This window comes from Lathamus discolor, chromosome 8, assembly GCF_037157495.1.
Source record: "Lathamus discolor isolate bLatDis1 chromosome 8, bLatDis1.hap1, whole genome shotgun sequence".
Taxonomy (NCBI): Eukaryota; Metazoa; Chordata; class Aves; order Psittaciformes; family Psittacidae; genus Lathamus; species Lathamus discolor.
In genome coordinates this window covers 2881809-2896434 of record NC_088891.1, presented here as the reverse complement: position 1 = coordinate 2896434, position 14626 = coordinate 2881809, and the positions used below count along the sequence as shown (strand labels likewise).

Below are 14626 nucleotides of genomic sequence, written 5' to 3'. Positions count from 1 at the left end.
TCTGGGGACATTTGTATTATAATATCCACTGAACTTTAATATGTACTGTAATTATTTGGGTTGGGATAGGATAATATGGCTGTCACCTGTAGAATTAATGAAAGCAATTTCGGAAAATATTAAGCGTAAGACAGCCTGTTTAACAGATGAACTTACCCCACACACCTACATTCTTTCCAGATATGTTTTCTTCACAGAATAATGCTGCAAAAAGTATTTTAGGCTTTTCTGTTTGTTTATTTTGAAACCATGCTACACTTACGTAGCACACACAAATGCTAAAAGCCATCCAAAACACACTAACCTGCAGATTGCCATCCTGTAGAGAAAAGATGCAGGTGCAAACACAACAACAAGAGAATTAGTCTGCTCGCAGAATTATAACAAACGTGGTATTTGTTCTGTGAGCTTTAGTTTCAACAGCACTATAGAAAACAAAGTTCAAACAGTATGTTCGCTTTTCCTGTCAGCTGCTCAACTCAGACACCCCATACTCAGCTTCTAACTGCGCTTCTGCTATTATTCCTTTCCAGTTTGCAAAACATACATTTATGTGACACAGGCAGTCATTGCAGCAGAGCACAAAGCTTCCTGGAGTTATTAAGTGCTTGCTGATTTCCTAGATACTCGGTGCAGAGCTCCTTCCTGGAAAACAGGTAGGGAACAAAGGTGGCAATTACACTTACACGGACCTTTATGACCATTTTATCCCCACAGATGTTTATCTAAATACATGTTCTTCTGCATGAGATGATGCCCTGTAGCATTATTTAGGACTTACTGACTTAGTAGCTAAAGTGCATTTACATTTTTATTGTGGTTATTCAGAATATCTGTTGTTCTGAAGAAAATTTTTTCAGTGCCTTGTATAATTTAATAGAGAACTCTACCTTGTTGTGCAGCAGCATTCTCCTGCTATACTTGCAATTACACTGTAACACTGCAACACTTGCATGAGATCCAGAGCGTAAAATAGACTTTAAGCTACAACAGTGCTGACTACTCTGTCTCATTGTCCATGCTGTATGAACACCTAACTAGGGAAAGCAATTTAGGCTTTTAAAGACCTTGTGCCCACTGCTGTCCTCACTGAAATCAAAGGGCAATGTGTCCTCAGCAAGCTGTAGTTAACAGCAAGGTAAGGGTTTGTGTGCCTGTGGAGAACAAACCGTCACAGGCAGCATGCCGTCCCAGCCCAAGTGAGAGGCCAGATTCCAATTGAACATAATGAGCCTAAGGTTTCACTTCCCTACTTGAAGGCTGATTAAAGACTGATATATAAATATGTTTTAACCTTCTGAGAACTCGTTTGAAAGGTGGGGATTTCCAGGCTAATGCAGCTTCTCCCTGCTGCTAGAAAAGCTTTCCAAACAGTTCACTGAGCTTTCTTCTGTTCTCATTCATCCCTCCACCCTCCTGCATTTCTGCTCTTCAGCCTGTCCTTTCAGTGCCTACATTTTACTTCCCTGCTCCAGGAAGGGGTAGGTGAGCTTTCCACTTGCCACCTCCTTTCCTCATTCCCAAAATGAGTTATATTGGCAGCCGAGCAAAGGAGCTGGCTCAGCACCGGGCTACTGCTGAGAGCTCCTGACAGCTCCCACAGTGTTGATTCACCTACAGCCAGAAATCAGTCTAGGTCTGCAATAATCAAATGAGGAGACCTAGAGAGAGAGAGCCTGTGTCAGCTTCCTGAGCATGGCCAGAACTTGGGATTGACATGGGGACAACTGGGGATTTACATGTGGTCACCAGTGTAAGTGTCCAGGCTGCACCGTTGCTTCCTTTAGTGCAATTGTCTCCAAAAGGAGAGAAAGAGAGAGCTTTTGTTAGCAACAATAATTATATGGTACCCCGTGGCTGAAATCACTGTCTCCAGGTGGAGGATGGGAGACAAAAGACACCCTGATGTCTTTTCCACTAAATTAACTTGAAATAATTCATATTTGCACCATAGTCAACCACATGCAAATCCTGATGTCACCTCAAGAGCCACCTCCAACTACCACTGTCGATAGATGGAATCGAGGAACTTCCAATTTTAATGGGGAAGAGCACAGCCTTCTGAGCCCTGAAGGTCAGTCTCTTTGTGTGTTATAAAGACCTGATGATTATACAATGAAGCAAGAAATGAGGAATTCCAATGAGCAGGGCTAAGCCAACATGTGCTGCAATCCCATATTGACTTTGCTGTGTAGTCATTTTGCTGAATCCACGACACCTTTGTAAAACAATATTATCACCTCCTCTGATGGATTTACGGGTGAAGGCTCTGGTTTATAAATTCTGAGGATTTATCACCTTTTGTTGGTGCCTGAGATGGATCAGAGCTGCAGCGGCACAGAAGGGGCTGAAGGAAGCATTAAACTGCTGCTTTGCTCACTCTCAAGGATATTAATTTGTATAAATACAGTTCATTTACATATCTTGTAAACATGCAATGCTCTCTATTAAATTTATCACTGTAAATATCTAAATTAAAGGTAATCCATTAAATTTTAAGTTATATTAAAAAAACCTGTAAGTGAAGAGCGGTGCCAATAAAAAGTAATAACATTACCACATTTATACTGCTTGAACTGCTTCAGAAGGATGAACCTAACTGGAACAATGGGAACATAACATCATTTTTCAGAGAGTAAGATTTCTCTAGAAGGGGTATAAATATTGCCAATCCATGGTTAAAACTGAAGGCTTTTGGGGTTGATTTTTACCTGTCTCCTATATAGCCAGCTGTGCAGATGCATTTTCCTGTCACGGGGTCACAGTGTCCTCCATTGTGGCATGGGCAGTCCTGGCTGCAGTTAATTCCAAATGTTCCAGGAGGACATGGCTGTGCACACACCAGCCCCTGGTAAGGTTGGAGAAAGAGCAATAGTTCAGTCAACATTCATAATGCAGTAAATGTCTATATGCAGCTTGGATTTTTATTGCCTTTCTTGCTAAAACTAGACCTAAGTGTAGTGGCAATATTCTTTCTGTTTAAGATGGGCTAAAGACAATCTCAAAACCTAAGTGAATACTTAGAAAGAGAGGGACCGTTGGAATAGCAGCACCAGGAGGATGAAGTTCTGCTAGTTGTGATAGCCTACAACGATCTCCCCTGTTCAGACAGCCCTGCTTCCACCAAACACGAAGAAGACCAAATACAACTGCCGGAGAAGTCCCCTACTGCTTTTCAAATCCTGCCTACTTCATCCCTTTACTCTTATCCAGCCTCATCGCTTCAAACAGCACAGAATGGTACCCACCAGGGCTTTGTCTAAGACATGGAGAGGACAGCACAGGAACAGGACACTGGGACAGCTGCAGAAAGCCACCAGTGATGACATAAAAGCAATTTGACTGTCCACATCAGCAGTGCAGCAGCCTTGGCCAGAAAAAGCGATTTTGTAGTGGAATATCTGCCTAACCCCCAAACACTGCCTGGATGCATCATCCAACATTCTCCCAGCCCCTAATCCCCAGTTTTGGAGCCACATCTCAGTCCCTAACCTGCTTCGACTCCACTTTTTGCTCGCCAAATCCTTCCACCAAATCCCCATCTCTAAACAGTTTCCTCCTTCCCCTCCCTGCTTAACCATCCCTGAAAGTCAAGAAAAGACAGTGTCACTTCTGCTTGTGCTCCCTGGCACTGCTCATAAGGAAAAGCAGTTGCTGGGCAAGACCTATTCCAGCTGTTCATCCCCAGGGCAGAGAATGCTTACCATAGGCTGTCCCTTTGAAGAATTTATCTGCCAGACTCAGGTGGTTTTCCCCCAGGTATCCCATAATGTCCCTACCAAGTATCAAGGCCTTACAGGGATTTCCCTAGACTTTGTTAGAAGTTGTATGAATGTTTTTTCATGTGAACAAACACAAAATCTGAGGCTGGCACCCAGCTGAGGAACTTCAGCCAAAACAAGCCTGGCAGTGCTGTGATCTGAAGATGGGGTCCTATAATGGGAAACGTTTGGCAACTGCAGCAAGTGGTGCTGCTGCCAGTGCCATGCACAGTGCCCAGTGTCTGAGAGAAACAGTGGGGTTCTGTTCCTGTTATTGCTTTGTTTTAATCTCTCAGAAGTCTTATTTCTCCAACCAAGCCCCAGGGGCTCTGTGTTGTGAACAAGACATGTATTAGACACAACTTATACAGAACACAAGCCAGGAACATAATAGCTGCTTTCACTCCTTGGGGTTCTTGCTAAAACAGTTTGGGAAGTTTAGCAATATCAACAAGCCCAAAGTGGGGAGGCTGCACTTCAATGTAATCACAAAACATACTTCAAGCCTTTCCCAGCCAGTGATAGGTGGCTCCTTGGCTGTTAAATGGACAGGTTGGCCCCAGATCAAGAGCTCTCAGATTACAGTGTTAAAAACCTGGTGTCTCTGGACTTGAGTGATACACAGCACTATAGATCTGGAAATGGAAGTGTCCATTTATCTTGATAATAAATACTTTCTCTCTGCACGTCGCAAAAGCAACAGGATTTCTATCAACAAATGATGAGAAAGCAATACTCTGTGATGCATCCCCCCAGAGCTGTGAGAATCTTTAGGCATACTTTTTGCATTAATATGTACTAAGGGAATCCAAACCATCCCTCTCTGGAGGATCAAATGTCAGACCAACGTTTCCTGCTGCTTATACATCTAATCAGTAAAGTTCACCCCATCAGCACCTTTTATAAAGCCCTGATCTCATCAGCTTCTGCTTTTGACATTATTTCCTGTGTTATTACCATTTTGTAGCATAGAAAAGATTTTTTTCTGCTCCATTTTCTCTCACTCCCATGTTTAAAATCCACGATGAAAGGAAGAATAGACAAAAAATACAAATTACAGTTGCTTCCTAAAGCCCAGAGGCAAAGAGGAAGAAGTGATTGGCAGAATGCGTTGTATTAACATGGCACCATGATGCAGAGCCTTGAGGATGGGATCTGGGACCCAGACAGGGTGTGTTGCCAGTGACAAATGTTCTGTCATGTAAGGGAAGATTGTAGCTTTCCTGAGCAGAGACTCCTTCAAAAGTGCTTCTGAGAAGCATCGTAAATGCTAAATTTAACTTTTCTCCCTAGTTCCTGAGAGTGCTCGGAGAATTTAATACTGCAAATGAGAAAGATGTATAGAATTAAACCTGTAAATTGTTAATGAGGCCCTAAAGCAACCACCCGCCAACTCCCACAGCCACAAAGATGCAGAAGTGGAAAAAGCCCAACACGATAGTGTGCTGGAAGCCACAGTTTGTTAACTGGTTCAACAACATCTGCTGTGAGCCAAAATCTTCTTGGTGGAAAAACCATGGGACAGTAAAATCTCACAGGACACAGCTCCTATAACTTGTTGTGCTTCTGGGAGAGGCTGCACTGGGTGGGAGGAAGCAGGAGGAAAGAAGTATTACAAGTCATAAAAGAACCAGGCTTTGAAGATGACAGACCCAAGGAAGAACCTGAGAACCCAGAACTTCCTCCTATTCAACTTACTGCCTCCCCTTGCAAATCCCACAAGCAGCCAAGCCCCTGAGGGAGCTGAACTGCTGTTAATAAGCCTACCCTAGGAAAGGATAAAAGTTGCAGCTCACCCAGCAGCAATAAAATCCAAGTATAAATCCAGGGAGAATTCTTTCCTTCCAACATGATGGTATATTCAATACATCCGTGCAGTCTCAAGCCTCAAAATCAGCAAGTAAAATTCCTGATGTCAAAGCAAGACTATCCATGGTGTGAAATAAAATGAATTCTGTCTAGCAAACCCATCTCGCTTGCTCATTTACAGCCCACTCATGCCTCACTTCCCAAACCATTCCCACCACCAAGAGTTAAAAATATAGCATGAAAAAAGTATTTTCTTTCTCTGTGTGTACTGGATTACCAGCTTTTCATTAAAACCCCGGAGGGACCCTTTATAGTTAAAATCTCAACATTTACAAGCTGAGTGCTTTTACTTATAACTTCAGTTTCGTTCCCCAGAATACTTGATCTCTCTCTTCAATTTTAAGTTATGCTTGTTTCAAACATCAATTGTTAACTCTGGGGTTTCTCTGGGGACAGAGCAGCCAACAACACACTTTTCAGGAATGTCTCTTTGGGCCACTGAAAATGCAGAGAAGAAACTCCAGGCTGTAAGGAGCAGGGCAGAAATGTGCCAGAATACACAACCATAAGTGTTGTGCAGCCCCAGTGCTGTGGCTCTTCTTCAGGATCTATGCTGCATCCTAAAGGACCTCTAAAAACTTCCTGCTCTCTTCTGACTTCTCACCTCTTTAGTGACTTTTAACTTTGCAAAAATAAAACTCCTGATAAAATACGGGTAAGGAAGAGTACAGCAAAACAACTCAGATCCTGAGAAATACTGGCACCAGAATCATAGAATCCCAGACTGGTTTGGGTTGAAAGGCTCCTTAAAGCTCATCCAGTTCTAACCCCCTGCCACGGGCAGGGACCCCTTCCACTGGAGCAGCTTGCCCCAAGCCCCTGTCTCCAACCTGGCCTTGAACACTGCCAGGGATGGGGCAGCCACAGCTTCTCTGGGCACCCTGTGCCAGAGCCTCACCTTCAGGTGGTGATATTTTTATGTTAATCACCTTATTGATCACTTGTAGCAGTAGTGCCAGAACGGACTGATCAGCCCTCAGAAATATCTGAATTGCTTCTTTTGTGCTTTAGCTCCAGTACTCTTCCAGAAAGAATCTTTGCTTTGTCTCTGCCAGTGGAGGGTAAGGTACCACACTCTTAGAAGTTATGCCTACTTTGTCACTTGAAATAGAATAGCATCACCACCTTCTTTCCCATGACTGGCCAAGTTAGAGACCCCAACTCTCCAGTTAGGAAGAGATTTTCCATACACAGCTTTCATCAGAAATTATGGGCAGCAATCTTCCTCTCGCATGTTGCTGCCTGACAGCCACCAGAATCTCATGGTTGGTACTTTTAAGCTGAAAGCAGCTTTGTGATCAAATGGAGGCAGCATCTGCTCTACTAATCTACTAAAAGAACATGAACATCTCTCTCTGCTCTTAAATGTTTCTACAGATGCAAGGCCACATCATGGCTGTATGATGATCTTCAGGGTCTTCCACATATTAAAATACAATGTCACAGCATTTGTATGCATTAAAATCCAGCAAGATTGCCAGGAGACTAATTGTCAGATACAGGAAAAATGCCAGGAAATTTAGTACAGCTAAATGGTGTGTGTGGGCCTGTGAGACTTGGCATCCCCCAAGAGAGTTAATTATTACATTATTGATAAAGTTGAGGACTTTTAAAATGTTTGGCCTTGCTTTCTTGACACAAAGGATTAAAGGTTAGGGCAATTTGCTCTCTCCAGTACAATGCCTGATGCAAACAAATCTATTGCAATCAATGGGAATTATGCCTGAGTAAGGACAGAACACTGAAGCAGTCTCTGGTGCTGTGCAGTGCTGTTTTCACAACTGCCCAAGCCCCTGAATTCCTGTTCACTTTTCCCTCTTTCCTGAAGGGGATACAGGACAGTGCCTTCAACAGTGTCTAAGGCTGCAAGGAATATCCAAGGAACTGTAATTCAGAGACACATTCTCCTACGTAGAAATGTAAAGAGTAGAATTATCACAGAATCACATAATGGCTTGGGTTGGCTCATCTAGTTCCAACCACATGCCATGGGCAAGGACGTTTCTCACTAGACCGGGTTGCTCACTGCTTGGTTTCCTGTTTGTTTAACACTGAGATAGTAACTACCAGTCTTAGGGTGGTGGCGTGTCTATGTCAGTGCTGTGCACATGTAACAAAGGTGGTCTCAGCTCCAGAATTGTTAGAGCCTTGTAAGAAATACACATCACAAGCGCATAGAAAAGGCTTCTCCTGAGACAGTGAACAACTAACTTCCTATTCCTACCTCTACATGAGTATGAACAAAGTACACACCGTCCATCCAGGAGGACAGGAGCACTCTCCAGTGATGTGGTGGCAGACTCCTCCATTCTGGCATGGGCAGCGCAACTCACACTGAGCTCCATGGCTGCCTGGGGGACAGCGTTCTTCACAGCTTTGTGGAGGCAGCAGGAACAAAGAAGAAGGAGATCATTGAAAAGAACTCAAAGAACACAGTAAATGAGGAACATCCACAACACAAGTCATCATGGGAGTCCTTATGTACATTATGAAACCTCAGCAAGCCTCAGCTGGCATTACAAATTATCCAAGATTTCTTTTATTTCAGCTGGATTTATTTATGTGCCATGGATTTAGGGCACTGTAAGGCTGACATGTGTGTAACATTTATGCAGATAAACACTGCATAGTCACTACTGTGTTAATATTTAGTAGTGACTAAATGTTAACCATTTAGTCACTACTAAATACATTTAAGTCACTACTAAATACGCATAAGTCACTACTAAATACATTTAGTCACTACTAAGTGTTAACATTTGCGGTGTAAAATGGACTGGCAAGAACTCAGTATCATTTAAAGGCTATTTAAGCTCATTGAGTCTCTCTCAGTATTCATAGGAGGCCAATGTAAGGTTAATCCCTGCAAAAACTAGTGTCTCCTACATTTGCACATTGGTGCTTTCCAGTATTACTTCTTCCTATAACCCCAGATTCTGGAAGTGCAGCAGGTTCTTCACCTAACTGACTACCCTCTGATGAAGATGTTCATACATGTCAGGGGTTGGCCCTGCAAGTACTTACTGCTGAGAACTGGCATACTAATGTCAGTGGGACCACTGTAATAGTCAGCAGAGACTTTAGCAGTGAGAGCTTCCAGGGCTGAGGTCACAAGCCTATGAGGAAATCAGGTACTAAATAAAATATTCAAGAGGTCTATCACTTATTTATGAGGGTTAATATTATCTTTATCTTTTACCTTCCCCCTTATGCAGGTCAACAAATAATATTAGGTTGCAGAAGTATGAAGTCACCTGTAACGGATCTCCAACCAAATTCTAAACTGAATTCTCTTTTCCCCTTAAATAATTTTGAAAAGCATAATTACTTGTGAAGCTACTGAAAGCTCTCTAATGAGAACTGATGTTACCCTGGGGGCAATGTGAAGCAAGGAACTATTGCTTGCTGTCCTAAAATGAATATGCAGATTTTGTGAGTCCTACTGGTAAACCTTCAGTGTGGTGGATGGGGACTCAGCTACGTGATTCTCGTTAAAGTTAATAGGAGTCACACCGCTAAATCCCTGCTCGCTATGCTTAAAATTTACCCCCTAGATAGTAAGCTGATATAGTTAGCAGCAGCGCTTCCTCAGTTAGATTGAAAGTCAAATAAACTGGGGATGGTAAGTCCCATTTGATACTGCACTGGACTGCTAATGACTAGACTGTCCAATTGCTTATAAAAACATAACTGTAATTTGGATTGTATTCACATACTGAAATTATGAGCAGGTACAACTGTTGTACAAGCTGGAAGGCATAATGGATTTTTAAATTCACTTTAGCACTACATTTTATTTTATTATGCAGATGGGTATAATAAGCAGCAAAAAAAGAGACTGATTTAGTCTCAGATTCTGTTACCTGATTTCTAGGAAAGGAAGTGCACAATACACAGACTGTGTGAATTTTGCCATTGCATTAAAAGTGGTCAAAGCAGGGTCTAATGATGCAGAGTACAATCCACCCATCACTGAACTTACAATACCCCGGTGTATCCGGGAGCACAGTGACATTCTCCGGTCCTGTGGTCGCAGGTGGCTCCGTTGTGGCACTGGCACTCAAGCTGGCAGCCTTTGCCATAGGTGCCAGGGTCGCAGTGCTCCTCACAGCGCCAGCCTCGGTACCCGTCCGCACACACACAGGCCCCTGTGATGGGGTTGCACAGGGCCTCATTCTGACACTGGCAGCGGTTGCTGCAGTGGGGTCCCCAGTGGTCGCTGTCACAACCTGGAAAACACACGATCATTTACAGGGTGATTAGGAAAGTGCATCGCAAGCACTTCATCCCAGCCCCTTGTGCTCAGCTTGGGAAGCAGGCAGAGGCTCTGTTCATACCAGGAGCTTTCTCCAGTTACCCCCCTGCACTTGTATTACATCTAAATTTGAGGACTTTGTTTAACACCCTTATTGGATCAGGAACTAAATCTTTTAATATCCTGTTTCTTAGTGCTCTTAGATAGCTGAAAGGAATGAATTTATAGTGGAATCAGATGCAGAAGTTCACATCCTGACTGCAGCGTAATTAACGGCAGGCAGCATGGCCACTCAAATCTTGTAGATTTAATAATGTCATCAAATACTGTTTCTTTGCACTGTTCCCATAAGATAATAAATACGATAATCAAAAGAAGGATTTCTTTGGTGATTTTTGTTTTTTTTTTTTTTTTTTCTTGGAGTAAGGAGATGGTAGGGAAAAAAATAACACCAGAGATGGGATTTCCTAAGGCTGACAAGGCTTAGGGTGAAGGTGTGGAGTGTAGATGTCAGGTAATTTCTGTGCTCATATAGTTAGCACTTTACTAGCATTACATTAGTACATACAACAGTAGTATGTACATGAAACAGTATGTACTAGTGATACAGAAGGACCCCAAACCCTACAGCCAATGACATGGGGTAGAGGTTCCCTACGGAAACTGCCAAAGCACCCTGAGAACCCTCCACGTGACAATCCTGCCCGATCCCTCCTCCTTGTGTGCGGACCACAGGCAGGGTAAGAGAGGGAAGTCAGCATTATAGAAGGAGTTTAGTCTTGGGTTGCTATAAAAACAGCAACTGGCACCTGCAAAAAAACCATTTAAGATGTACACATACTGAACAAACAGCTCAAAGCAAGCACACAGAGGTTAAGCTTTTCTCAGTAAACTTACATGACTTTAAACTGACAGAAGGGAGATTGAGATGAGATTTTAGGAAGAAATTCATCCTTGTGAAGGTACTGAGGTGCTGGCACAGGGTGCCCAGAGAAGCAGTGGCTGCCCCATCCCTGGCAGTGCTCAAGGCCAGGTTGGACACAGGGGCTTGGAGCAAGCTGCTCCAGTAGAAGGTGTCCCTGCCCATGGCAGGGGTTGGAACTGGGTGAGCTTTAAGGAGCCTTCCAACCTAAACCAGTCTGGGATTCTGCGATTTGCCGAAATGGTCACCTACCCAGCACTCAGTAGCCTTTCAATACAGCTATGTCAAGGGTGAAGAAAATCATCATTCTAATCAGAACAGAGTTGCTGGCAAAATTCCCGCTGAAGACCCAATTACAGATCATTTTCCAGGTACAGCTGGTTTTGATTATACCAACAATTCTTCTGCTAACATAAAATCCACCGCCGTGCAGGGCACGAGTGTCTTCACAAACTCTATTTGCCAACAAGAACACTAATCCCCAGGTGACACTGGCTGCTTCTAAGGCTTGGATCTCTGCTTCCAAACTTAGCAAGGTAAATGTAAAACTGACTTAATGCTGATGCTCTTGTCCTGGAAATTTCATAGCTCTCTGCTTCTACAGCACATGGCTATAAACCCACACTGGGTGCCTGTATCAGTTAATTTTGGCAGTATTTTTGTCCTTCTTCTTGAGAAGCAGGTTGCTCATTGGTCACTGTGAGGATATTCAACAGCAAAGGAAGAGAGACTTCACTCAATTTGCACTGCTGATTGCCAGTTTACAAACTTCTGTTTCTTGAGCAAGTGTTAAAGGCTAAAATAAACCCATAAGAAGACAGTTACAGGGTCTCCAAAAGGATCTGCAGGATCTTACAGGATGCAGAGAGATGGTTTCATGTCCTGCAGAAAGCAGAACACGCAACGTACCCCTGTGCCCAATCCTGGTCCTGCCTCACGCAAGATGTTTTATTGCTTTGCCTCATCTTTCCCACAGCTGTAAACAGTGATGATAGTTCTGCACCGACACCACTGGGAGCAGAACAAACAAAATCTCACTCTTTATAAGTCTTAAATTATTACTGAGAATCTGTGGAAAGAGATGATCCATCTTTATTTCATATAGACACTTGCTAAGGCTCTGTAAGCCTTCTGGGGCAGGGAGCAAATCTGCTGGAGCTGATGGAATTTCCCAGCAATTTCTGTTCCAGAAACACTGATTTGTTTTCTGCAGAACCTGAACATCAAGGGACGCAGTTCTGCTCCTCCACAAAGGGTACACATCTGAACCACGGCCCTTTGCATGGGGAAGTGGAATGTGGGAATCAAACTTAACCCTGCCTGCTTTAGAGAATTGGTTCCTACCTCATCACACCTCGCTTCGAGACCTGACTGCCAGACTGTGGGCTAATATAATTCCAAATGCAATTCATTTGCTTAATAGGAATAAATAACACTCATTAGAACATGTGAATTATATCCCTGGTCTTCTATGCCTCAGGTGAGTGCTCCACTCATCAGATTTGTCTGCTGTGTTTGTGTTCTTCACTTTGCAAGTACGTGAAGGAGCAAGAAAACCTTTTATAGGAAGGGAAAACCATTTCCCATCATCAGCTCAAGCATCTTATTTCACATTTACAGTCTTTGCCCTAAACACAGCTCCTTTTATGTAAGTCAGTCTCATTTGAACTCTTATTTACTATATATATATTTGGTCACATGCTTGTTTTCTCCCTGTACCAAGTTTCACTCCACAATCTAGCCAAAGGGAAGAGCAAAATGCTGAAGGAAAGAGGAGAAATTCCTCTAGTTGGTTTTAAGATCATAAAAACCTGAATCTGGATAATAAAAGAAGCCTGCTGTGACCAGAAAACCAGCTGGCAGTGAGGTAGATTCTTCCAAAGGCTTCTAAGTACAAGACATCAGTGAACACACGTTGCAACATTCAATATGTTTAGACCAAAGTAGCTAGCCAGAATGTTTTAACTATCCATGAAATAAAACAGCTTCACATACCAGATAGCTACTCAGAATGTGAATTTCATGGGGATTTACTAAAGAGAGGACATAAAAATGAGGTTTAAAGTACATCTGAATGCTCATGGAAGAAGCTGGAAATATAGAATTACATAAAGATGGGGCTCGTACCAGGTCGCATTTACAATGCCCGATGCAGCCTTTGCACTTGTTAGGCTTCTTTTTATGTTCCTAAAACTAGTAGCAGGTTTTGACTACAGTTCTCTAAATAGTTTGAAACTAGAATCATGGTGTGTGTCTGACCAAGGTGAATATGGTGTGTGTATCTAACAAAGGTGAACATAGTGTGTGTGCAACCAAGGTGAACATCCCATTGTGCCTCTAGGGACAAGATCCTATATACACACTGACAAGTTGGTCTCTTCTAGATTTAAGTTTTTCCTTCAGATGATAAAGGTTTTCTGCTTTCAGCTATCAGTTGAAACCCTATTCATTTCATGCAGTATTAATTCATCCCCTGCTGTTTAATTGCAAGGGGAATTGAATATAATTCATTGGCAACGTGTTAGTGTAAAATCTGTGATACTGAAATACCATCCTCACCTGATTTTATACTGCAGCAATCTCACATGAAAATAAGGTCTTTGTTGCTCAAAGTTTACCAATTCCTGTTCGCTTTCTTTTCCTACTTTCCTTTAAGTGCCATGTTGCAGTGACAGTCTGTGGACCTGCAAGTAAATTCTTTACCTATGTGATTTCATTGTGATATTATGAGATATTTATATTAAGATAACATACATCTGCACTGTGGCAGCCCCTGTACCTTTACAGAGGTAGGCAGATACAGAGTTGATGATAAGCTAAATCCAAGTACTTCTCAAACAAGTAATTCCACTGAGCTCAGCATGACCACTCGTGTGTGAGACTACTCAAGTGTGTAACTAGCTGTGGGACGAGTATCTAGTAGCTCCTGTTAGAAAACTAACAAACAGAAGAAAACAAAGACCAAGCAACCAAGACATACTTTTTCTATACACATCAGAGTGGTAAATCCTAGCTGGTGTGTTATAGTGATTCCTGTTTCTGAGACACAGGGCAAAGCAGCCTCAGAGCCATGGAAACTGCTGCACTTCAGGATCATTGGAATCCCTTCTGTGGCCACAGAGGCCATTTTAAAATAGAACCCAGGCCTAGCACAGTCTGGTCCTGCTCTTTTTCATAGTCCCTGTGTGTTACTATAATGGAGATAAATAATAACAGCAACACCATGTGAACAGAAAGCTGATTAAAGCTTACACAAGTGCTACACTGTAAATGCATATGCCATTACAAACGTCAAAATGATACACAGACTTTAACTATACCATCAATAAGAAAAGCAACCTGAGAGTGGTGATGTCAGGGAGGTACAAATGCTCCCTTCAGACTGCATGGATGTCAATACCATGAGAGATGAGTCTGAAATAGCCAGCGCTCCCCTGGGAGATGCTACATTAAAGGGAGCTGCCATATTTCAGGTCACATGTGAACGTTCCCTGGCAAACATGCTAACTTCCTCACTTTTTCTCCTTCAAAAATACGACTGGAGATCAATTGCCACCCAATAAAAATGAATTTAACTGTAAAGGACGATGCTGGGTGCCTCAGCATAATTGCAGTTGTCTGCATACAATAGTATGATGGGTGAAAGATTCATCCCTCATGGAAAGCTTGCTCAAAACAGGACAGTTTTTCTTCCTCTCTGCATCCTTACCCCTACTTGGAAGCCTCAGTGAGGGCTAATTGCAGCCAGCTCTGCATATCCACCATTATAGTCATGCATGACATCCCATTACCAGTTCCGTCCTGTGGAATGCCCAAGGA

The 14626-nt window shown here is 42.8% G+C and overlaps 1 protein-coding gene across 10 annotated transcripts in view; it reads right to left on the bottom strand.

Annotated features, from left to right (window-relative positions):
• The window catches only part of MEGF11 (multiple EGF like domains 11), a 284475-nt gene that overhangs the window by 88466 nt on the left and 181383 nt on the right, over nucleotides 1–14626 (bottom strand). For all 10 annotated transcript variants that reach the window (XM_065688547.1, XM_065688551.1, XM_065688554.1 and 7 more), the window contains 3 exons: nucleotides 9613–9859; nucleotides 7884–8004; nucleotides 2712–2848 (listed from right to left, as the gene is read on the bottom strand). In XM_065688547.1, the coding sequence (XP_065544619.1) occupies nucleotides 2712–2848; nucleotides 7884–8004; nucleotides 9613–9859 (505 nt within the window). The remainder of the gene's footprint in view (nucleotides 1–2711; nucleotides 2849–7883; nucleotides 8005–9612; nucleotides 9860–14626) is intronic.